Genomic DNA, 26,875 nt, shown 5'->3' with positions numbered 1-26,875 from the left:
AAGCAAAATGTCCCGATCCCGAAATTTGTGATATTTAGTCCGTGTGAACTGTGAAGTACCTGTCATAGGTGAGGCAGTTCATGCTACAGTGGTGTCCAAAGTAAACGAACGCTCCAGAAAATTGGATGGATTTATGCTAAATACTAGCCGCTCTACAGTCACCCTGCCAGACAAATCTCAATCGTCCCAAATCGCACCCCGAGGCCGCTTTACTCTGTGATACTAAGAGACCCTTCAACAGACTTAAAATACCCAAACAATCGCAAAGAACTTTTTGACATACTGTGCCCATACCCAAACGGCAGTGTAACTGTGTTATACCGCACTGGTAATGAGAGGAAACTCGTGGTTCGCTCCAAGCAAACCAAAATCCAGATAGTGGATGCAGCTAAACGTGTAAAACTTTCGCTCATCATCTCCTTCAAAGATCCCGCTTTTTTAGTTGCAATCATGCGAGTGCCGGAGGATCAAGGCGAACGGTGTCTTAAACAGCTAATCCCCAATTGTAACAGAACCCTAGGACGTGACAAGTCTCCAGCTTATAAAGTCTGCTTCACAACTCGAAAAAACCTCAATACCTTGCTCGAAGCTTCTGAAAATATGATAAGAGTGCTTTCCAGTCGACGTGTTCATGTTCTTGCCTTGGCGTTGCTTTTATTATCATGCTATCGGTCGCCTCGCCGCATATTGTAAGAATGGTTCTATGAACTCCGAATGTAGCTCTGCTAATTACAAATATATTTTCAATACCTCATTTCAGAAGGCTGACTTGTGCCCTGATTGCAAGAGGTGGGATCACACAGGCTACTGCATGAGATGCATAAGCAACCGTAAGTTCTTGATCTAGTAAGTTCGGTACTAACTCTTCTATCGGGGAATATTAACGAGTTGCTTATTAATAAACCTTCACTTCTAGAAAGCCCGCGTTTTGAATTTAGTATGAATAATCTCCTAAAAAACTTTCTTACTAAATATGGTCTGAACATTCTTTAACTTTAGGATATGACAACTTATTGTGTACCTACTAGACAACTGAACAATGGAAGCCGGCCTTCGGGTAAACTTGTTACTTTTGTGTAATCAGTGTTTTGTTCTAGTATCTTCAAAGCAAATGATTGTTATCTAGCTGAGAGAGGAGATTGTTCTGCGTATATTAGTGTGTATCTTCCCACGAATTACAATAATGACCAGTCTGGGCGTAAATTTACACTCTCTTTGGAAAAAATAGGTTTAAGTAGAACCACAACTTGGCCCTTAGTTTACCTGGCTTTACAACTGGCGATTTTAATTGTAGTTTGTCAGAGTTAAACTCTCAAGTGTTACTAAGTGCAGTACTAGTTAGAGGCTTGTTTATTTATTCTTTGCATGTTTAGGATAAATCGTTCAATATCACGTATGTTTGCACGGCCTTGTTAACCTCCAACCTGGATCACTTTTTACTATTGTCAGATCCACGGTTGTAGACAGTTAAAGTAGTTTTTGATTATCAGTTGTCTGATCATCTTTCGATAACCTATTCTGTCGGTATGTCATCTTCTAGTCACCAAACAACTGCTCTTTCTCCTTCAGCACTTTAACGCTGTCCTAACAGGTTAAAAATCTATAAAACCCTATTCATCAACTTGGTAGGCTTAGTACTGAATATAATCGGTGCTCAATTTTGTCTCCTTCAGACGTCACTCCAATTACCTCAAAAAGAGGTTTCGATTTGTTTAGATATATATTGCGCAAAAATTTGCCATGCTCTGCGCTTTGCAGAAAAGCAAGTTGTTCCTTTGCAATGATTTCATAAAGGTATCACTCCTGGGGAGTCCCCAAATTCATATCTCTTTATTTCATATAGTGCAGCAAAATCAAGGTTTTTAGTATGGAAAAAGTTTGAATGTCTAATTTCGAGTCTTGTGCAAAGCATGCAGATTTTCACAAAGCGAAAGTTTTCTAAGGCGCTGACTTAGTATCGGAATAATCTAGTCAATCATTGTTCTGCCTGTGCCAAACAAGATAGAAATATGATCTTTAAGCTTGTCTCTCGTTCTGCAAAAACTCTTCTTCACCATCCCCAGCCGACATCCCTGAAGATGAATGGTATGCCAATTACGAATCAGAGTTCTCAGCTCCTGACCCCTCCATTGAACAACCTTACAAGGCTGCCTTGGATCAGTTTCTATCTTCTCGTCCCAATGAACATTTTATCATTATTGTTCGCTCTCTTGAAGATATCATCTATAGACTAAAATGAAAGGCTCATCTAGAATTGATAAAGTCAGTGCGGTCCACTTGAAACATAGAGCCAAACTTCTCACGGCACATCTCTCTCTGCTTATGCAGATGATTTTCTCTCAAGGGATTGTTCCTGCCTCTTTCTGCATCGGAGATTTGAGTCCCATTTCTAAAAAGGGAAAATCTGAAACTCAATGTATAGCACTCCGTCCGATAACTGTAGCTACGTCACTGTGCAAGCTCTTCGAGTTCCTGTTTATACAGGAACTCGAAAAAGTATGCTAAACTCCTCCGCATCAGATCGGCTTCACGCGAGAAACTGGATGTGTTGATGCCTTAACAGTCGTTGCTAATGTCTTTACAGATGCCGAATCTTCTAAAAAGAGCCTTTTTTTGGCAGGACACGACGTTAGACGTGCATTCCACTCTCTAATCCATGCTGCGATGCTTTTAAATGCCGGTAAACGTGGGTTGAATCTAGCTGGCATTCGTTCTCTCAGGAATCTATATTCTAGATTACGGATCCAACTGAAGCTACCTCCTGAAAAGGGTTTGACCCCCATTCCACGCACCCAACTAGTTCCAGTCAAGAAAGGAGCGCGTCAAGGAGCAGTGACTTCTCCTGATCTTTTCAATAACTGTGTCCTTGACGCACAAGATCAATGTCCATCTTCGCTGATTCTGTCATCTGCTAACTTGTCTTTGGTATGTTACGCGGAAGACATCCTGAATCTTAGCCAAACCCTTCAGTGGGCAATTAATACCTTCAAAATGTTTGAAGCCGAATATCTTAAAGTCGAACTTCAGTTCAACTCTTGAAAATCAGAAATCGTCCCGTTCAATTGGAAAACTGATTTTTGTGTTCCTACCATTGCCCTTGGTTCTACCTCTGTCCAGCCAGTGGGTCACCTCATTTATCTAGGTTTACCCATAGGTTCGTCTATCCGTCACAGCCGAAAACTTGTCCTGAAACAGCTTAAACAACGAATTTCAACGTCTTACGCTTCAGTTGTATCGTGCAAACTCCGATTCAACCAGCTGCTTCTAGAAAGCTTGTATAACGCCATCGCTTATCCTCGCATTGTATATGCCACGCCCTTCTGGAAACTTCTCTAAAACTGACCAGAATAAAATCAGAGCGATATATTTTCGTTTTACGAAGTATTTGCTTCGTCTACCTCCGTGGTATAAGAATTCGCATGTAATTGAAAATTTTAAAGTCGCAGACCCTGACGTCACAGTCGCTAGACGAAAAGCGAAGCATAATAGAAAAATACGGCGAAATCTACACGAATGGTCCCATCTGCTCATTCAGTGGACCAGTGATTCGTTTTCTTTGTTGGTTCAGTTTGTTATAGTTTGTGTCTTCTTTTTTTTTCTTTTAAGAGCTCCGTCTTGTTGTGTCTATTGACGAGTTTTTCAATAAATAAATGAATTAATAAATAACCCCCCTAATTTAGCAAAATGAAAAAATACTATTCTACAAGGGTAGGAGTAATATGCCCTCAAATTTGAGGCACTGGAACATCATAGAGAGATGTTCAAGGACCCATAATAGCTAATTCTTCTATCTTATCGTTTTTATTTTAATATATTAGACTCGAGTGCCGAGTGTCAACACAAAGTGCCACATGGTACATTAAAAGTGCAATTTGGATGACATTTATGGAATGGAAAGGCTGGGCCGGACACGAGGACACTCTTGAGAGCTAGTTAGGGCTCATTTATAAGCTAATTTTTATATTTAATTGCTCCTTATAAATTTGACTTAATAAGGCAATCATAAAGTGCCCCATGGCACCCAAAATGTGCACTTTGTTTTTTTTTTTCATTTTTAAAAATAAAAAATAACATAAAAGGTGTTGTCTAATGAAAAAAATTGGCGGACAAATTTACCCCACCCCTGTGGAAATTCTCCTCCATGGAAAATCCCCCCTGGAAATTTTCCTTACATTTGAAATAGCGACACTATTTTTAACTTAAAGTATTCAAAAAAAAGCGAGAATTTTTAACTTGCTTGGGAATTTTTAGCGCGTTGAGCATTGTTTGATTAAGAATATCTGGAAAATCTGAACAATTCTTGGTAGCATTGCGATAGAAACCTTATATAAATTAAAATTTTCTAGGGATGACAATGGGATGGGGAAAATTGACACCTATAGTTTGAAAATTACCTCCCCTTATGTCTAAAATTCCCTCCAGCAAGCGGAGCTCGGCCTCGTAGTGATGCATGATAAAACTTATAAAAATAGTTGAAAAGTATTGGTCAGTACCACTTATGAGTATGCAGAAAATTTCTAAATTGCGAGAAAAAGGGGTATGTATAAATGTTAATTTGGAGCATATTAGGAAGTTAATGGACCCCAGTTTTTCGCGTTTTTTATATTAAAAACGAGGAAAAAATAGTTAAGAAAAATTGTCTACTCAAAGTAAAGAACGCAGTTGAAATTTAGAACTAGCAACAGTTTTAAAGTTACTTAAAAAAATGTCTCAATATTATTGAGGGGGGGGGGGTAGTTAATATAATGCAACTACTAAAACAAAGAAACCAATAAGATTTTAAATTTAACCCAATTAAAATTAAAATTTACCCAATTTTATTTAAACCAATTAAATTTAAATTAATAATTTAAATTTGACCAAAAAATCTTCGGTAAAATAACGATGAACAGAAAACCAGAAAATAAAATATTGGGAAGAGGGTAATAGCTGAGACTTTAAATATCCCAGCCAACCTATGTTGTAGCTGGCTATCAACCCTGGACATAGCTATACCAAGATCATAGGAAGAAATCGAGGAGATAATAGCCAAAATTTGAATTATTCCAGCCAAAAAATTTAACTCACTCCAAAACACTTCAACATAACAACGATGAGCTAAAAACCAGAGAACTAATAATTTGGGAAGAGCTTTAACATCATTACCTCATAAAGACTCAGCCAAGAGTGACAAAAAAAGTTATTGATCAATGTCAAGCAATTGCATTAAAAATATGAACATTTCTACATCACAATATTCACTTTTTCGGTAGTCGCTTTTTCATTTCGAGGGTTCGAGTCCTGGTGTCATTGGCTATTTGGCTTGGAACGGGGGTTAATGGTGTGACCCTGTAAACTCAGCCAGAGTAGACCCAGCTCTAAATGGGTACCTGAATGGGTACTGGCTCAAGACGCAGCTAAAGAAGAATATATTGCCCTTGCTCAAGAACTCACTGCGAAATATGCCTAGTCTCGACTTTCTTTCGAAGCCTCTTTAGTTCACAAGATGGTTTCATTCATTTTATTGTTACTCATTCGTCGGGGGATTGGTCTGCCTTTACAATAAGTCATGTCTTGGTTCTGTTGAAATGTCTTTTTTCATAAAGCTTTTTGTTGGTAATATATTTTTGTTATCTTTAAGCCTTGCTTTATACGATGCTCCCAAGACGTCAATAAAGTTAATAGAGTTTTCCACAAAGCAAATAAACTTCTTTTCTCATATGGCTTTGTCTACCTTATTAAACTCTTTTTAAAATTTTAATTTTTTTGAAATTTTGTTTTGTAAATTTTAAAATTTTAATTTTGTTAAAAGTTGAAAAAGCTTTTTTTTTATTCAGTTTATCCTATGGGATTTCTTTTTATGTATTTCTTCTTATCATAGTATTTATTACTATGGTTCGAGTCCTGTCACTGGTTATTTGGTTCGAAACGGGGGTTAATGGTGTGACCCTGTAAGCTCAGCCAGAGTCGACCCAGCTCTAAATGGGTACCTGGAGAAATCTGAGGGAAAAGCACGGGACGCATCGGATGATTCCCCCCCCCAACCACGCATTGCACTCCCGGCCGAAGGCATTGAATCAGGAGATCGGTATCTGCGCAACGCAGACCTTTGGTAAGCGTGCGAAAGTTTTTTTTAAAGTTTAACCTTGAATGTCTTTTGGATATAGATTCACTTTGATAGACGACTGATTTTATTTAATATTAAATAATTATTATAATCATTATTATTTTCCGTACATACGTTTAAGCACGGAATCGTTGTCATCACAGATTTCTCATTAACTTCATACGTTTTTTTTTACCAATAGATAAAAAAAAATTAAAACAACCAAACTAAAAATTAGCCTTATAGTCGCTAGAAAATAGAAATTTGTTGGAACTTATTCTATTATTTAATGTCAAAAAATTAAGAGCAGACGTCTCTCAAAAAGTGAATATCGATGTTCTGATGGATTAATTTCTTTTTTTTATTGTAGAATGCAGCCATTTTTGCCTTATACATTTTTATCCAGCAGCCCTAGCTGGAGTAAATAATTATATATTTTTGCCTTATCTCTACGTGTATACTGTTTTGCTTCAGACAAAACATGGCTGTATGACCCCTGTGTTACTAATAAATGTTGAAAAAAATACAAAAACAAATAAACACAAAATTAACTTGATATTGATGAAGAAAACAGATATTTAAAAAAGATAATCTTATTTATTGGACATTAGTTTGTTATTTAATGCAGAAAAATTAATAGCTGCCTTGTTTTGCCTTATGCGTTTTAATGAATTCAACATCCCTACTGGGACCGAAAAATTATTTATTCTTGTTTCTCTTTGATGCGTCAGACAAAACACAGCTGTGTAAGCCTAATGTCAATAAACCATAAGAAAAACCTTATCCTGCTCTTCCATCAAAGGTCTGACTTGATTCAACTTTTCTCGTAGTTCTTCCTCTGCTTGTTCCATCAATTTTTTTAATGCATTCAAATTATCTTCTTCTTTTTGAAAGACCCTGCGTTGATTTTCTTCAGTAGATTTCAATTCCAACCGCTCAGCTTCAGCTATTCTATAAAAGTTTTTTTAGATTTTACTATAAAGTCAAACAAAGAACCAAGTCAATAATTATTCTCTTTTTAAAATATTTCTTTATTTAGTTTATGATGCAAAGTGGCGTAACTATATGTAGGATGGGTAATATGGCTAAATCGTCAGTCGCCAGTCCAAAGGACGCATCTGCAAAACTAAAATTTGGGTATAATGAATTTACTGAATTTCAAAATTACTAGCTTCAAAAGTTTTGAGGTAGGTTACAGAGACTATTAGTTTTACAACTTTCGAGGTCCTAATCCGCTCTTATCTAAATTGCGTATCTGGAAGACAACCCTAAGGATTTTTTTTTTCTTTTACCAGATTTGAACTTGCATTTTTTCAGATACCCACCCCCTTTGGCCTTTCGACCGACGGTATATTTCACTATGTTTACAAGGCGCTCTTTAAAACATGTAAATTTATAGTAGCATTGATGCTCTGTTTGGCAATACGGGGCCCGGAGATCAATTCCCGCTGCCGCAAAGTTGGGCGACAGGCTTTTCTACCTGTCCCTATAAAAAGGCTTGCAGCTGAAATGTCGGTTCGACACCCTAAGCCTCTCAGTGGCTCTGGGGGATCTTTATCCTTTTTTATTATATAAAACATAAGCAAGCCACCTAATTTTTCTAATTTTGCAGGAGGATCGAAAACCGAATAAATCTTTCCCATAAGTTGCTGTTTTGAAAATGTTTTTAAGAAAATAAATTACAAAAAGATCACTATGCAAAACAATAAATTAAATAAACAATTATGGTACCACAAAGCAGAGGGAAACACATTCTATACAGCCAGGCAAGCTTCACTTGAAAGAGCATCGTGAAAGAGATTCGATCATCTTCAAGATATAGGTCAGTACATATTTGAAGCATCCTAGATGTGGGGAAAAAATTGTTGCACATATTAATTTTGTTTGAATGATTATACACAGCACAAAGAGGAAACAACAAATTTCTCAAAAAAAAATACAGAAAAATAATTTCTTAGACCACCATTACATCCATTTACAGACTCTATCCATTTACGGACTCAAACTGTGCCAGAGACAACGTAATTGTATTGTTTGTGCCCCTTGCATCGTGCTATTAGAAGTTTTATTATTTGCATCGTGAGTTATAAGATGCGAGGTTTGTCTATTGGTTTTGTTTTTTTGTTCTCCTTTTCTATACATGTTTTGTTTTATTTAGATTAATTGAAATTTTTTTTCGTAGATAAAGGCTTCCAGACGATAAGTCGAAATATTCGGTTTTCTTTATTATTTAAAGTTGTTTTGCTTTTCGTTTTTCCACTGCTTTGTTTTAAAATATTATACCCGTTTTCTCTATATTTGCGTTTGTTAAAATCTGTAAAATAAGTATAGGCATTTAAAACCGTCAAAAAACACATACATTGGTTTAAACCAAAGCTTAAGGTATAAAGGACAGTGAAAATTAAATCTATTGTTGGAATATATATATATATATATATATATATATATATATATATATATATATATATATATATATATATATATATATATATATACATATATACATATATATATATATATATATATATATATATATATATATATATATATATATATATACATATATATATATACTTAAATAAATATATATGACGGTGGTGTTCACCGTCAAGGTGTTGGCTTTCTATTCTCAAAACGTGCTGAAAAATCTCTACTTGCCATAAATCCACTCTCAGAGCGTATCATTACCGCCCGTTTTAAATGATCGATCGCTAACATTTCCATCATCCAAGTTTATGCCCCCGACTCTTCCCGGAGTGACCAAGATGCAGTAGACTTCTACGCCGAGCTCCAACACACCATAGACCAGGTGCCCAAGAAGGATGTTCTTTTCGTCATTGGGGACTTTAACGCTATTGTCGGACAATCGAATGCAGGTTTCGAAGACGTAATGGGCAAGTTCGGACATGGGCGACAAAACCTTAGGAGGGAAATTCTCATATATTTCTGACGGGATAACGAGCTTTTCATTACCAACACAATGTTTCGACATAGAGAACGCAGAAAGGTCAAATGGACATCCCGAGACGGCCGAACCTCAAATATGATTGACCTCATACTGGTCCGCAAGCGTTGGAAGTCGTCAGTGCTGAATACAGTATCTTTGGCTGGTGGTGGTTTTGACTCAGACCATGTTCTAGTCATGTCAGAACTCCGTATGCGCCCCCGAAAACCCCAACCACCCAAGAAAAGCTACCCAAAATACCGTGTCGATCTCCTAAAAAACATCGAAACAAGAAACATTTATAAAACTGCTCTCTCGAATAAGCTGTCAAGCATCCACCTCACGGGAATCCTAACCACTGAGGAATTCGACCGTCTATTTGATGAAATCGCCTCAATCATCAGAAAAAAGGCTAATGAAATCTTAGGAGTACAGTCCCGCTCTGATAAACCATGGATCACACCCGAAACCATCGATATCTGTGCTGAAAAACGTATTCACGCCAACAAACAAGACCAAAAAAGCCATGATGAATACAAGAGGTTAAAACCTCTAGTAGAGAAAAAAACACGGCCAATACGTAACCGACAAGTGCCATGAATGCGAAGACGCCTTCAAAAAAATGACAGCCACTACATGTACAAAAAAGTACGGGAGCTGTCGAAAAAGAAACCCGCGACAGCAACAACCCTGTTAGATAGACATGGACAACTCATCACAGATTCTGAGGAAAGGCGGTAACGCTGGAAGGAACACTTTTGCCACAAACTGAACCCCACAATAACCCCTGACCCATCTATCCTACTGGCTTTTCATCTACCGGAGTACCCCGTGGATCCAAGTCCACCACCATTATGAAAGGAGGTAGTTGATGCTATACAATCCCTGAAAACAAATAAAGCTCCTGCCCCAGATGGAATAGAGTCAAAGCTACTTAAGTCGGGCCCAGAAGAACTGGTAGAGATATATCATAAAGGCTAATGTACATAGTTTACCTAGGATGAACGTAAATATATAAGATGATGCCTTTTTTTATCCTCTTTCGTAATTTAATAATTGCTTCTGGAGGAAATTAAATTTTGAGCTCCGAATGGATAAAAAATTAAAACAGTAAAAGGTAAAACAGTTCTTGATAACCCAAAGTTTAAAAATATATTCCTAAAATAAAGGTTTTTTTTTTATATGTGAGCAATAATTGTATATTCTATTTCTAGAAAACGGTTCCATATTTTTTCGGGAAAATTGGTAAAAATGGTGAAACGATTTGAATACCTTTTCTCAGACTTGACAAACCAACTGAATTATCTACACAACCAAGGGACATACGAGGGGGGATGAATATTGCTCCCTCCCCCCGTAACCCTAAACTCTCCAGTTCCTGAGCACTTATTTAGATATCCATATAGAAATTTTTTTTAACCCCCCCCCCCTGAAAAAATTCTTGCCTTTATGCTTGAAATTATGCAGGCCTAGCCTACAGAACAGTTTTTACTGGCCCCTTATTTTAGCGTTTTCAAATATTTTTGGTTGAATAGTGAAACTTCTTGTATTTTTCCAGCACAGTGTAGCACAGTGTATCCTCATTATGACGACGGCAAATAAATTACGAACGATTACAACTTAATTGATTTTAACTCACGTTGATGAGAGCAATCAAAATTATACTTTTAGAAAATTGAATTAACTTTAGATACAGATATTTCTAACCCTTTTACTATTAGCAAGAGTTACTTATTTGCGCGCACATTTTCCAAATTAAACTCATCCACCAAAGCTGCGTAACAAAGTTTAGGTGTTTGTTTTTTTTTTCCATCCCGCCTATATTCAAATTCTAAAGCTGGTAAATTCATGGTTGGCTAATTTGCAAAAACGAAAGGGCACAAATTGAACAATTAAATATATAGAATTTGTTAAAGCAAAAACTAATCGAAGATATTACTAACAGAAAAATAGGGCCATGTTACTTGAATTCGTAATAATATAGATGGCAATGTGCATGAAACAAAATACCGATAAGTTTTACACATAAACTATATCTGGCCCTTGGAACTACCAAAAATTGAATGAGCTAAAAATAAATAATTATCCGATATTGGAATCTATTGGAATCTATATTGTTTGTTTAAGTGTAATATCTGGCATCATTAACCTTCTCGTTAAATTGAATTTGTCTGAAGAACTGGTTTAGCCTGCCCAACAGTCCAGTGGAAAAGGCAGGCAAGCCTAGCAGCCCCAAACCCAGGGGTGCAATTGGAGACCCCCCAGGTACAGTCTTTTTATTTTTCTGCCTGGTGCCTACACCTCTGCTTCGCTGTTATTAGAACCTTTTTATAATTTTTTGTGCCAGCCATAAGATCCCTTGCCTTTTGCTGTTTGCTTGTAGCTTGATTAGCCTAGTTTGAAGTTCATTTTCGCCCACATCATGGGTGACAACTCAAAAAAGAGCTATAGACCTACTAGTCACAGAGAGATGAAATCAGACTGCTCCATCCAGTACAGTGGAGCTGAATCTATTAATGAGCAGATTACTATCCTCACCTCACACATTAACACCCTTAAGAACAAGCACAAGCTAATTGCAGATTCACTTAATGACCAAAACCTTAAATCTACTATGGCAGAAGTTTTCAGTGAGGCACTGTCTAATGAGGTTGGTTCTTTTGTTGAGGCCTCTGTTAAAAAACTTGCCTCTAGTCATGTGCCTGCTGCTTTTGATGCTAACAACATGGAAATCATTAGACAAGAGGAATACACTAGTCTGAAAATGGATTTTGATGTGCTTGTTGAAAAATCACTTAAACAATATGATTTGAGGATGTAAAAGCTTGAATCATCTCTTGATTTGCTTGACTCAGGTTTGTCATAGCTACAAAATCTCTTAAAACAATTCAGCTCAATGTTGATCCTCTAAGTGATCAGTTTGACCAAATAAAATTTTAAAATCAGCTGATCCTATTTGATTTCAAAGAAGACCCTTATCCAGAAGCTTCTGAAAGCAAATTTCTTGGATTTTGCAGTACTATGTTTCCTGGTATTCCTTTGACTAAGAATGACATAGTTTCTGTTAGAAGGATTGGAAAACAAGGCTCAGGTTTGAAATTTCGCCCACTTGTTGTGGAATTTTGTAGTCCAAGAATGCAGCAGCCTATTCTTAGAGAAAAGAAAAGTTTGCAAGGTAGTGGTGTCTTTATTTCTGAGTCACTTACAAAGCCTAGACTTCAGCTACTTAACTATGCTAAATCAAAGCTTGGGAAGAGTGATTACTGTTAAGTGATTGGGTAGTGATTACTGTGACTACTTGGGTAAAGTGATTACTGTTAAAGAGGCATCTCAAGTTGATGTTCTCCATCAGTCAACTACAGCCCATCCAAGCCCCTCCCAGGACTGAAATAAACCATTTTTCCCCTTTTAGCTCTGTTTTTTTGTTGTTGTTTTTTTAACTCTATTTATGATTTAATGGTTTTACTTATGCTTGCATTTATGTTGTGTTACATTATTCTTTTAAATGAATTCCATAAACTGTTGATAACTCTTTCCTCTGGTTGCTTCTTTATTGTTTTGCCTTTTTCTTTATTTTGTTTTTGCCTTTGTCCATGTAATTGTTTGTTATTTTTTAATTTTTTTGAGCTTTGTAGCTTGTTATTGTTCTTTGTCTTGCAGGTTTTTTTTCTCTTCTCTTTCTTTTCTTTGTTGCCTACAAGTTTCACCTTTTTAGTTTCAATTTACCCACCGCTATTTCAGCCTGTTTGTTTGATATCTTATTCATTTGTGAAGATATTGTGTGCATTTGTTATGTTTGGTAAATCTGGCTGATTTTTCTTTTCTTTTGAATTCTTCTATTCTTAAATCAGTTATCTTTGAGCAACCAAGTAGTGCTGGCAAACAAGAGGCGCACACACTTGACCCTCTTCTTGGATCTATGGTTAATTCTAGTTGCAATTATCATACTACTATTGATTTTTGTGATAAAATTATGCCTTCTCTCTCCTTAAATAGTTGCTTTAATGTATTTTGTTTGGATATACTTAAGATACGAGATAAGTGGGATTGTTTGAAATCATATTTGTGGTCTGATAATTCTTGCCCCTTTGATGTAATTGGACTAACAAAAACATGGTTATCTGATAGGGAGAACTTAACAGCGGATGATATGCAAAGTTATATTGTAATTCATGTCCCTAGAATGGTAACAAAGTGCTCAGGGGGCATTTCTTTATTTATAAAATCTGATATTAAATTTAGTAGACGGTATGACCTTGAATCCTTGTTTACTTCAGTAGTGTCTAATAGTAGGACTGTTTATTCTCTTGTCATTGATCTGAATAGCCAGTTTTCATGTGATACTGTTCGTTTGTTTTATAAGCCCCCTCCTTTTCCAACACATCTGTTCTGTGATTTGCTTGATCAGCTTTCTGGTATGGAGACTTTCTCTAAAAAACGTATTTGTGTTTTGGGAGATTTCAGGACATACTTTCAGTTAAAAAACTTGTTTTTTTATTTAATTTTTGAACATTTTTGAATTAATGCAGGTTTTGATTTTGGCTCACCGTACATGAATAATTAAGACAAAATTTTCATATTAATTTTACTTTTAATTGGTTAAATGGCTTTCTCGAAAGTTGTTTAATTTTATTTACAAATTTTCCCGAAAAAATACGGACAATGGGCAAGCACATTGACTTTTGTTTCTGCTAATTGATTTTTATTTCAAATCGTTTTCAAACTTTTTTTTGTTTTGATTAGGAACAAGGTCAACCTTCCAGTGATTATATTAATCAGTGCCCCATTCAGCATTATTATGGGCCATTGCTGTACAAGCATGGACAATACTTATACAGTAATGGACATGTTTACAAGCAATATCGACTATATCACAGTTTAGAGTCACAATGGAAGTTAATCCCTATTGGATTGCTGTTTCTCACCGAACTCATGTTTATATAGCATGTTTAATTATCAGTTCATTACACTAGGAAAGTGAATTACCGATATCGGATAATTATTTATTTTTTGCTCATTCAATTTTTGGAAGTTCCAAGGGCCAGATATAGTTTATGTGTAAAACTTATCGGTATTTTATTTCGTGCACATTGCCATCTACATTATTACGAATTCAAGTAACATGGCCCTATTTTTCTGTTAGTAATATCTTCATTTAGTTTTTGCTTTATATAAAATTCTAAATTAAATATTTCTAATTCTAATATAAAATTCTAATTTGCTTTAAATTAAATTCTATATATTTAATTATTCAATTTGTGCCCTTTCGTTTCTGCAAATTAGCCAACCATGAATTTACCAGCTTTAGAATTTGAATATAGGCGGGGTGAAAAAAACAACAACAAACAAACAGCTAAACTTTGTTACGCAGCTTTGGTGGATGAGTTTAATTTGGAAATGTGCGCGCAAATAAGTGACTCTTGCTAATAGTAAAAGGGTTATAGATATTTGTATCTAAGGATAATCAAATTTTCTAAAAGTATAATTTTGATTGTTCTCATCAACGTGAGTTAAAATCAATTAAGTTGTAATTGTTCGTAATTTATTTGCCGTCGTCATAATGAGGATACACTGTGCTGAAAAAATACAACAAGTTTCACTATTCGACCAAAAATATTTGAAAACGCTAAAATAAGGGGCCAGTAAAAACTGTTTTGTAGGCTAGGCCTGCATAATTTCAAGCATAAAGGCACGAATTATTTCAGGGGGGAGGGGTTAAAAAAAAAATAATTTCTATATGGTTATCTAAATAAGTGCTCAGGAATTGGAGAGTTTAGGGTTACGGGGGGAGGGAGCAATCTTCTTCCCCCTTCGTATGTCCCTGGGTTGTGTAGATAATTCAGTTGGTTTGTCAAGTCTGAGAAAAGGAATTCAAAGCGTTTCACCATTTTTACCAATTTTCCCGAAAAAATATGGAACCGTTTTCTAGAAACAGAATATATAATTATTGCTCACATATAAAAAAAAAACATTTTTGTAGGAATATATTTTTAAACTTTGGGTTACTAAGAACTGTTTTAGCTTTTACTGTTTTACTGTTTTACCCATTCGGAGCTCAAAATTTAATTTCCTCCAGAAGCAATTATTAAATTACGAAAAAGAATAAAAAAAGGCATCAGGTTATGCATTTACGTTCATCCTAGTTAAACTATGTACATTAGCCATTAAATTTTTAATGATTAAAGTAAATTAAAAAAGTTATAGAAGAGTTATTATCACCTTGCGATGGCGTAATGGATAAAGCTGCACCCTCTGATCGAAGGTTGACATGTTCAATCCCACGTGTCCCAAGGAATCTACAGGTAATGTGCTTACATTTATAATTTTAAGTTTGTTTTATGTTTTAATGTGCCGTAAATCTGCCGTAATGTATACGTGAAACTTTACTATCATTTGAAGAAACTTCTTTTTTGCTTAATACATGTTTGTTTTTAATACTATATCATGGTTTTTCCTAAACGTTAGGAGAGCTACGAGTAGAACTTCGGACGTTATTTTTGAAAACCCAAGCGTTACCCTTATTAAGAATTATTAAGCTTGCATTTATAATTTTGTGTTTGTTTTAAGTTCTAATGTGCCGTAATGTATACGTGAAACTCTTTACTATCATTTGAAGAAACTTCTTTTTTGCTTAATACATGTTTGTTTTTAATACCATATCATGGTTTTTCCTAAACGTTAGGAGAGCTACGAGTAAAACTTCGGATGTTATTTTTGAAAACCAAAGCGTTACCCTTATTAAGAATTATTAAGCTTGCATTTATAATTTTGTGTTTGTTTTAAGTTCTAATGTGCCGTAAATCTGGCGTAATGTATACGTAAAACTCTTTACTATCATTTGAAGAAACTTCTTTTTTACTTAATACATGTTTTTTTTTAATACCATATCATGGTTTTTCCTAAACGTTAGGAGAACTACGAGTAAAACTTCGGACGTTATTTTTGAAAACCCAAGCGTTACCCTTATTAAGAATTATTAAGCTTGCATTTATAATTTTGTGTTTGTTTTAAGTTCTAATGTGCCGTAAATGTGCCGTAATGTATACGTGAAATTCTTTACTATCATTTGAAGAAACTTCTTTTTTGCTTAATACATGTCTGTTTTTAATACTATATCATGGTTTTTCCTAAACGTTAGGAGAGCTACGAGTAAAACGTCGGACGTTATTTTTGAAAACCCAAGCGTTACCCTTATTAAGAAATTAACGCTGCCGAGAGGGTGGTTCCATTGCAACTGAACCCCAAGCAACTGAGCCACTGTAACTGAACTACCGTGCAATTGAACCACCTTGAAGTTGAACCACCATGCATTTGAATCACCGTGAAGCTGCACCACCAAGCAATTGAACCACCGTGCAACTGAACCCCGGTGCAATTGAACCCTCGTGTAACTAAACCCTTGTGTAACTAGAACCCTCATGCAACTGAACCCCATTTAACTGAGCCCTCGTGCAATTCAACCCCCGTGCAACTCAACCCCATTTAACTATACCCCCGTGTAACTGAAGCCCCGTGAAACTGAACCCCCCTGCAACTGAACCACCGTGTAACTGAACCACCGTGCAACTGAACCCTCGTATAACTGAACTCTCGTTTAACTCAACCACCGTACTTACATTGGGTAAAACACAAGTTAGAATGTTTACATATTCAACCTTGTTGGAATTGTTTGCTTTTTAACGTCATTATAACGTCTTTATAACGTCATAATATAAATGACTATCAAGATGATTAAATAAAAAAACTCTGTTTTGTTGTCACAAAAACAAAGAAAATTGGACGTCGCAAACTCTTAAAGCCAGATTTATTGCCAATTTTTTTATGTCTGTTAATGGGGGTTCCCTTCGCCCTTTCACTATCTACGGGTCTACACGTTTACCCCCCCCCTCTACCATGGAAAAACCCGCCCCTGGAAAATACCCCCTCGCTGAAAATATGGTTTTCCAAATTGGAATATTTTATTTGGGTTCTGATATTTTTTAGTTTAGCTGAGAAGTGCTAAGGAAAGTGGAAAAGAGGAATTTATGTGCAAATCTTGCCCTTACCTCCGTGCAAAAGTATTCTTCTCATGGAAAATCTTCCAGAAACTCTCCAACCCCCACCCCCCCGTCAGAAAACTAGCACGCGAAAAATGTCCGTATGTTTCTCAAAGGGTGCATTTTAATGCCAAAGCATCTCAATTCTCATTGAGCCTTCGGACAAATGCAGAATTGGCTCTAGGGGAGAGACGAGAGGAGGACGGAGGTAGAATTATTTATAAGCCTCTGGCAATTCTAGTCCTTTTTATAAGTCGAAAGTGATTGGATACTAGCCAACCGCAAGAGGTATTTTTCGGGGGAGATGTCTCACCGGGAGGTATTTTCCAGGGGGGGGGGGTATTTTCCACGAAGTGGTATTCCTTGGAGGTATTTTCCACAGGGGGTGTTTTTTCGGGGTGGGGGAATCACATATTTTCTAATGATATTTTTATATGTGAGCAAGAATTGTATGTATATATATGTTATTTCTCGAAAACGGCTCTATATTTTTTCGGGAAAATTGGTATCTTGAGATATTCTCGCATAAAAAAACGATCTAGATAGGTCAGAAAACTGAGAAAATTCATTAAGAGCCTTAATTTTGCCTTTTGCAAATGACACCTATACTTGCAAAAAGGAAAAAGAAAAACAAAGGCTAGTATTTACTACAGGCTGAAGTACAATGAGGCCCAAATTTTGTGCGTATGGTAGGCAATTTTAATCTATGTCTACTTTTGATCTTGTATTTACATTTTTCCTCATAAGCGGTGCCAATAAGTTTCTATCACTCTGTGTGCTGAAAAAGCAATTGAATAAATTTGTAGATTAAACAAAAGCAACACTCGTGAATGAACGGTGGTTGTAATGTGGATATTGCTGATTTAACAACCTGTATAAGCGTCGCACAGAATTGCATTGACAGATCGTTTCTGTAATACATATCGAAAATTGATCTGAGGTATGTGAGGTGAGCCCTTCAATTGTAACACTGAAAAACTAAATCGATGCGGCAAGATCAAAGTACGCAGATATGAGTATACATTCGCCTTTTTAATGGCTATCTCAACATGAGCGCATGAAGAAAATCAAAGGCACTAACTAACAAAAGAGTCTGAACATTTTTTTTTGCGCCCTCCGTTCATTGCCACCCTCCCCTTAGATCCGCCGAGTAATGGCATTTTTCTCCAGAGACAAATCTATGCAGCCATTTTTTCTTTTTTATCAATTTCGCTGGGCAAGGCATATAATGAATAAATACATGAAAAAAACTGTAGCGTATAGTCTCTTCTGAGGGCTCAAAATATATTTCACATTTTTTTTTTATAAGCCGTCCCAATATATTTCTATGCTTTTCAATATTGAGAAGGCATTTGACCAAATTTGCGGCTCGAACTAAAGGTTTGATCAAAGACTAGTCAGCATGAACACTAAAAGAGCCTTCAGCCCTGAATGTGAACGAGAGTTACGGCCGAAGATAAATAGAGGTATGGTGAAGGAGGATAGACACAACTTATCGCATTATTTTAAGTTTTAATATTGTTTTTTATTTATTTCTTAGGTTTTCTTACTCTAAGTCATCAAAGTGAATTGTAGACCCTGTGAAGTTTCATTTTGTATACCATGAAAAAGAACTTAGGACTAAGGGATTGCTTATTTGTAAAAAAATATAATAATGATAATAAAATAAAAAATGCGGTGGATAAAGAGTTGCGAATTTCAGCTAAAAATATAAATGAAAATTCTTTTTTTAGAAATTAGAAATTTGCAATTTGAATTAAAAGTCTTTTAAAGTTATTTAATAACGTAGAAAATAATGGCAGGTGAAAATGATTTCAACAAAAGTTCAAAAATTTCTTACTTTAAGTCCTCTTGGTAGGTCATAATATCAATGTTGTTAGGAGCCACGTTTGCCACTTCTCTTTCCAGATTTCCAATTTCCGTACGACACTTTCTGATATTGCGAGTCAGATTTTCAAACCTGGCTTTAGCTTCCTGAAGCTTCTCGTCATTCGCTTTAGCGTCCTAAAAAATGGACATTTCTAGATCTGCTATGGCAGATCATATATTCGTCAATTGTTACCACATTGAAACGTGAAAATAAATAAACTATATCTAATTAATAAAATTTAACGACGCTTTCCGTCCGTGAAAACTGAAACATTAACATACGTTGATTAATAAATAAAACTACACCTCCAAAAGAAAGCAATACCTTTTTAATCTTTTTGGTGCCATATAGTTTTAGCGTATTTTTGTTGATTTTTTAGATAAGTTTCTTTATTTTTTAATGTAAGACCAATAACTGCTGAAAAATCTATCAGTACATACAGAAGTCTTTTCCATTAGAAATAAAATTACCATTTATTAAGCCTTATATTGTTTTGCAAGTTTCTGCTTAACCAATTCAAATAATCAAATTTCCTTTTCACCATCCTTAGTACCAGAGCCAAATTCATAATTTTTGTTCGGGGAGGTTATTTTTCCAGGTGGGGGGGGGGGGAGTTACAAAAAAACTTTTAAAAACACATCAAAATTTGTTTATATGTTTTGTTGTTACGTTTTTATGATTAGGACAAATATTTCGAAGCGTGGGGGTTAAACCCCCTAATCAACCTGGATATCGCTTGTTTGGTACTATAAGTGATGAGAATACTCATTGCACTATTACAGATTAGCGTCATGACCACCTAATTAGGTTCAGTTCTAATTCTTACTTTTTGTCTGTATGTATAGGTTAAAACCAATTGGTTCTTTTTTAAGTATTAGAATTTTTAGAATTTCTAGGGTATTCATTAAAAATAACAGTAAGTACCTATAATAATACAAAATATTTATACCAGGGGTTCTATTAACATTTTTAGAAGCCAATCCGACTAAGACCGTACAACAATTTACTAAGATCATACTCACTTAAGAAATAATTATTAATTTAATTTCTACCACATAATTGCAACGTTTAAGTAGACATTAATACTTGGCCTTTTAATTATTTTTCCAGTTGTTTTTGACATTTCGAGTTTTTAGGTTTCAATATTTGAAATTGAAAATCCTTGATTGAGTCTGAAATTTTGTATATTCAATAAAGATATTAATTAAAAACAAGAATTAGCACCAAATATGATAAAAAAAAAGGCCACAGGATACTAGCGATTTTTGAAGTCCTATACTCGATTAAAAAAGTAATAACAGATATTATTTCATACCTTTTATTATTTTTGTAGCTGTTTTTGAGATTCCAAGCTTTTTGTTTGAATTTTTATGATATTACTCTGAAGACATTTGATTGACTCCGAATTTGAATATTCACAAAGATATTCATTAAAAAATCAGAATTACTGCCAAATTGATACAAAACTTTTAGACCACAGGGCACTAATAATAATTTTAGGAAGCAATTTGACGCGTGATCTAACTGTGACTAATTCTAACTCTAACGTGTGACTAACTACATACTATAATATACTCAAGGACATACTCAATTAAATAAGCAATTATGGATCCGTCAATATTATTCCCATCACATACTACTACTACAACTACCAACTCACCGTAGAACCAAGACACCTGAGGCAAATACAGCTACACACACTAATCCTCCATCCCAATCTATTAAAAGCCACCCTCTTTACACCCTCCCAGGAAGTTCTCATTTCCCTTAACTCTTTATTTATGACATCCTCCCACCCCAATCAGCGTACGACCTGCTTCTCGTTTAGCCCTTAACGGTTGGCCGAAAAGGACAACCTTCGGCAATCTGTCATCCTTCATCCGCAGAACGTGCCCAAGCCAACTCAACCTTTCTCTAATTATAGCCCAAGAAAGCGGGATTCAACCGCATTTTTCGTAAAGCCTACTGTTTAAAATGTGGTCAGTCAGCCGGGTACCCAGAACAATCCATATGCAATGTCTCTCGAAAACATCTAGCCAATCTTCATCTTCTTTTCGAAGGGCCCATGCTTAAGAACCGTGCTACTTTCAACATCTTCACTGCTCCTACCGTCTTTACTAATAATACTACCAAGGTAAGTGGTAAGTCCCATCACATAGTTGCTACATATACATAAAGACAATAATGCATCGCCTTTTCGTCATTTTCTTACTTGTTTGCTCCATAAACAGAATCTAGCCATAAATATAATTCTAATAAGGAGCTAAAAAACGAGTTAAAATTCCCGGGGAATTTTAACTATGCACGTAATTTTATAATTCACACAATTTTTGTAAGTAGATGTTTTATAAAAGGGGAGAATCTACGTTTAGGATCACGCCTAGTTATGACCATACACGGAAAGCTACTTCATATGGAGACAACAGCAGAAAAAGAGAGAACAAATGAAGTTGAATCTTTTTAACAGCATATCACATAGTAATGTTACATATAAAAAAGGCAGGTGTGGTCCATGAGGTTCCAAGGCAGGTGATAACTTCTTTGATTTTAACAATATCACAGGAACGATATATGAAGACCCGAGGGATGTGCCCCTAGACTTTTTTGAAAATACCTTCTATTGGTATTTCTGTTAAAAAGCAAAAGAAAAATCAATCCACTATATTTTGAAAAATAACTTTTTTTGGTAAATGCATTTAAAAATCAGAAAAATACAACCCTCGCCAATATTTTCGGAAATTAGCGAACCTGGTGAAGATTTCTGGCAAAGTTTCGAGAAAATTTTGCATCAAACTTCCGTGTGGCAATTAGGGTTTTCAGTTTTGTCGTTTAATAGATACGAGAAAGTAATTCATTTCCCACGTCATCCTTATGTTTAAAACAATAATCAATGACCCGAGGGTTTTATTTATAACTAGTTTATCATCTCTTGTTCACTTAATGTCTCTAAAAAGTTGCAAAATTCATAAAAATTTGCATAATTTAAAAAAAAATGGGTAAAACAGCCCCAAAAGGATAAGTAGCCTTAAAAATTACACCCTCAAATTCGCATCCCAAAGAATCCTACAGCCGAAGTTTCAAACCCATACATACAAAAAGCGAAATTCTGCATTTGTTCAGAGACGAATGATCACGGGTTCATGTTCATTTGTTTTCCCTGGGGTTATCGTAAATGGACATTATTTAATGTCCATAATGTTTTAAGATTTTTACTCGTCAAACGAGCATTACGTTTTTGACATAAAATAAAAAATAAAATAAATACTTAATAAATAAAATAAATATCACAAAATAAAATAAATCGAGTCATTTATTAGCCAATAGTTATGTCGGCCAAAAATTAACTAAAAGGAGGAAAGAAATTCAACTTCAAGGATGATAAAATAAAAAATAGAAGAAAAGGAAAAAAAGATTTTTTTGTCAAATTAATGATAATATATTTGAAAAAACTTCGTATTTAAGAGCAAAAATTATCAAACTTGTCATTACGCCTAACAGGCAACTGATCCGGGCCACGCTCGATAGAAAACCCTTAAAAAACAACAGCTTAATTAATCTGTTTTTGCCAAACATACATTTCTTTTTCAAAGCTTTAGGCATCTACTCGAGGTGCTCCTCCATATTTACAGAAAAATATGTCAACCAGCGTTGCCAAGGATCTCTGAGCCTTCAGTGTTTAAACACTTAAATTAGGAGACGGTAAGATCTACCAGACAGAAAGTAACGAACTACATATGTAAGTAATTTACCAATATTGCAGCTCTACGTTTGGATAAGTTGTCAACCTTAAGCATATTAAGGTGCTCAATTTCTCTTTTGACTGACTGAACGAAATCTTCTGTTTTTTCCTGTAGAAACGTTTGTGTTGAAACCCTGCTCGGATAAACTCGATAGTTGGGATCAGGGTAAAAAACTTGGCCTTTTACTGTATATCCAACTGAACAATTACGTGGAACTAAGTGCTAAAAGAAAGAAGGGTTAAAAAAAAGTACAAAATTAAATATAAACGGTAAATAAAAAACGGAGGTAAACGAATAGAATAGAAAAGTGAAGACGTAAAAAAAGGCATAAAAAACAATAAAAGGTAAATAAAATAGAAGAATTTCAAGTTAAAACAGAAAAGTGAAGACATTATAGATAGCAAAACTTATTTAAGCTTTTATTGCATAGAAACAAAAAAATTTATATAAATTAAAAAAAGAAAAAAAAAAATTGAAGTAAAAGAAAGTAAATTCGTTATGTTTAAACTAATAAGATTTTATAATAAAAGGAGACAATTAAGAATGTTGATAACTGAAGAAAAAAGCACTTTTACGGCAAAATGCACCTAATTGACCCTTCCGTTTTTCAGTTTAGTTTTCAGTAGTTTTCCGTTTTTCAGAAAACGGAAAACTACTTTTTAACACTTAAAACTAAACACTGTGTATTAGAAACACTGAAACTAATGATATGCTTGTTAAGAAAATTTAGACAAACCTAATAGTAAATTCATTAACGTGGTACTAGCTTACCAGTTGCGCGTTGCTACAATCTAAAATAAAACAACAGAACTTCAAGAAAAATCCCCCTCCCCTTACCGCTGAAAAATTCTCCCACGAAAATTTGCCTACGTGTAGGATAACATTCATGTTTTTAAATTTAAATGTAGTTGAAAAATTAAATTGGGATCATTAATTTACGCGTTGGGCTTTGCTGGATAATTAATATTAAGAAAATAGGAAAAATGTGAACTGAAGAAACTTCCAAGCAATTATGTTCAGGGGTCTCTTTATGTTCAGGGTTCAGTCTGCGTGATAAGTATTAACAGGGTCTTTAACAAAACGAAAAAAAAGTAAGGAAGGGAGAAAAGAGTATAATACAAGTTAGGGAAAAACGTAGACTACAATGCAAATATTTCGGTCAAGACCTCCACTTGACAATCCTCAATGCACGATAATAAAATAAAAATACTGATAAAATCCAAAGATAATATAAAAAACCAAACATTAAAACAAACACAAAAACTAAAATATGAAGACCCTCTCAAAGTAACGAGTTACCCTTTCACCGGTACTTTTTGACCGAAATATTTGCATTGTAGTCAACGTTTTTCACTGGTTTGTATTATCCTCGTTTCTCTCCACTTTATTGGTTTTTCGTTTTGTCATGATTAGCCAGTGTGGTCTCAGAAATTATTTAAGAGAGTCTTTGGGAGTGGGAGGGGGGGTTTTGTGGTTCTGTTGAAAATTGTATACCTAAAACTTTCGCAAGAGCGCACTCGAAAGTTTTAAGTTTTTTAGTGATCGGATGAATAGCGTCGTAACGCATACGGAATGCACGCACCAGCATTTATTTTCCGATTTGCTCATTTTTATATAAAAGATAATAGTGTTTGCGGTGATTTAACTATTTAGATGGTCATTATATTTCTTACTACTGGGTATCTTACCCTATATTTAATTAAAGCTTTACTAGAAAATCTATATATATATATATATATATATATATATATATATATATATATAAATATATATATAAATATAAAAACGATTCCATGAGTTGAAAAATAAACAACTCAATAAAACTTTTCGGCATAACAACCAAATTTTACGTCTGATTCTAAGCTGGAGTGAAAAAAAGATTCACACTACATGAGAACATTATTTAAATCAGGCTCGAAATCTCACTTTCAATTTGGTCAGCCCCAAACGGGCCTCAACAAGACCCTTAAATGTATTCATCTTTTCGTTTCTGATCACTTCGTCTAAATTCGTCTAAACCCTTAAATTTCCTAACAAAAAAACAAAGAAAAATCATAAACTCTACTAGCACTTCCATTTCTTCTGATTCAGGTCTGAATAACTAAAATTTCAAAACTCCTCTATTTCTGTTTTTTCTGATTCAAGTCTGTTCAAGTTATTCAGAATAACTAAACTTTCGAAAACCTAATAATTCAATATCAAACAGTTCGTGGTAACGAACTGTAAGTAAGGAGCGACCCGGCTCAATGGTAACCGAAACTCTAGAAAACGGGTTTTTGATACCAATAGATATATCAAAAGAATCAGATTTCAATGCTGATTTCAAATATACAACTTTCATCAAGTTTAGTGCTACCCATCAAAAGTTACGCGCCTGAGAAAATTTGGCTGATTTTCAAAAAAAGGAGAAAGACCCCTAAAAGTTATAGAACCTTATTGAACATCACACCATCATATTCAGCGTATCAGAGAACCCTACTGTAGAGGCTTCAAGCTCATATCTACAAAAATGTGGAATTTTACATTTTTTGCCAGAAGAAAGATCACGGATGCGTGTTTATTTGTTTTTTTTTGTTTTTTTTTTGTTTTTTTTTCTCAGGGGTGATCGTATCGACCCAGTGGTCCTAGAATATCGTGGAAGGGCTCATTCGAACGGAAATTAAAAGTTCTAGTTCCATTTTTAATTGACCAAAAATAATGGAGGGCAACTAGGCCCCCTCCCACGCTCATTTTTTCCCAAAGTCACCCGATCAACATTTTTAGATAGTCATTTTGTTCAGCATGGTCGAAAATATGATAAATATGTCTTTTAGGATGACTTAATCCCCCGAAGTTCCCAGAGGGAGGGCTAAAAGTTATGAACTTTACCCAATGTTAACATATAGTATGGGTTTTTCGGAAGTAAACCGAATTTTTCAGGTGTTTTTTTTTCGTGTGAGGGGGAGGGAAGGGGGGGTCGGGGGTTATGTTGGAGGATCTGTTCAAGAAGGAAGTTTTCATGGGGGAAGGGAAATTGCCATGAAGGGGGCGCCGGACTTGCCAGCATTATTTATTGGTTATTGGGAAGTATACAACCATTTTCAGGAAGGATTTTTTCTGGAGGGGGGGGGGCTAGAGGAGGGGGATACTCTGGAGAATATTTTCGTGGAGGATGTTTCTTTGGGGTAAGGGACATTTCTATGAAGGGGGCGCCGGATTTCCAAGCATTATTTAAAAAACGATCAGAAATTAAATAAAAAAAAACAAGTTTTTTCAACTGAAATGTAAGAAGGAATATTAGAGCTTAAAACGAACAGAAATTATAACGTATGTGAGGGGGTTCTCCCCCAAGTCAATACCTCACTCTTTACGCTACAGTTTTTTTTTTTAGTGCTTTCAAAAGAGCTATCTATTCTAATTCAATGGCCTTGTGATTCAGGGGTTTGTGAATCAAAATTTTTTTTAACTTTTAACGTAAAGAGCGTGGTATTGACTAAGGGGAGAACCCCTTCATATACGTAATAAAAAAAAAACAAGATAAAACAAGCAATACGGCTCAATAGTAATCGAAACTTTTAAAAACGAAATTTTGATGTCAATAAATGTATCAAAAGAATGTGTTTATAATGCTAATTCTAAATATATAAATTTGATTAAGTTTAGCATTACTCATCAAAGGCTACGAGCCTGAGAAAATTTACTCGATTTTTTTAAAGAGGGGGAAAACATCCCCTAGAAGTGAAAGAATTTTAATGAAAATCACACCGTCACATTCAGCCTATCAGAAAATCCTATTACAAAGGTTTCAAGCTCATATCTGCAAAAATCTGCATCTTTGTATTTTTTGCCAGAAGAAAAATATACGAATATAGAAGTTAGTTACGAAAGTTAATTTGTAAAGACATCCATTTAGCAAAAGAAAAGTAAAATTTTTATGCAAATAAAAGCTGCATTAACTAAAAAACGATCACAAATTAAATAAAAAAAACAAGGTTTTTAAACTGAAAGTAAGGAGCGACATTAAAACTTCAAACGAACAGAAATTATTCTGTACATGAAAGGGGCTGTCCCCACCTCAACGTCTCACACTTTAAGCTAAAGTTTGACTCTTTGTCGCTACTCTACTTTTTAAAACAATACAAAACTTTATCGTAAAGAGCGAGGCGTTGAGGAGGGAACAGCCCCTTTCATATACGGAATAATTTCTGTTCGTTTTAAGTT

The 26,875-nt window shown here is 35.0% G+C and overlaps 1 protein-coding gene across 1 annotated transcript in view; it reads right to left on the bottom strand.

Annotated features, from left to right (window-relative positions):
* Window positions 1-6,659: 6,659 nt before the first annotated feature.
* LOC148943430 (structural maintenance of chromosomes protein 6-like) overlaps window positions 6,660-26,875 on the bottom strand; it is a 32,064-nt gene continuing 11,848 nt past the window's right edge. The window contains exons 4-6 of the mRNA XM_089101133.1: window positions 22,685-22,897; window positions 18,906-19,069; window positions 6,660-7,036 (exon numbers count right to left, since the gene is read on the bottom strand). Coding sequence (XP_088957259.1) covers window positions 6,844-7,036; window positions 18,906-19,069; window positions 22,685-22,897 — 570 coding nt within the window. The 3' untranslated portion in view covers window positions 6,660-6,843. The remainder of the gene's footprint in view (window positions 7,037-18,905; window positions 19,070-22,684; window positions 22,898-26,875) is intronic.

Source organism: Artemia sp. Qi Xiang Cuo, chromosome 15 (genome assembly GCF_049724085.1).
Source record: "Artemia sp. Qi Xiang Cuo chromosome 15, ASM4972408v1, whole genome shotgun sequence".
Classification (NCBI taxonomy): Eukaryota; Metazoa; Arthropoda; class Branchiopoda; order Anostraca; family Artemiidae; genus Artemia; species Artemia sp. Qi Xiang Cuo.
Note: the sequence above shows the minus strand (reverse complement) of the source record. Positions and strands in the feature narration are given on the sequence as shown.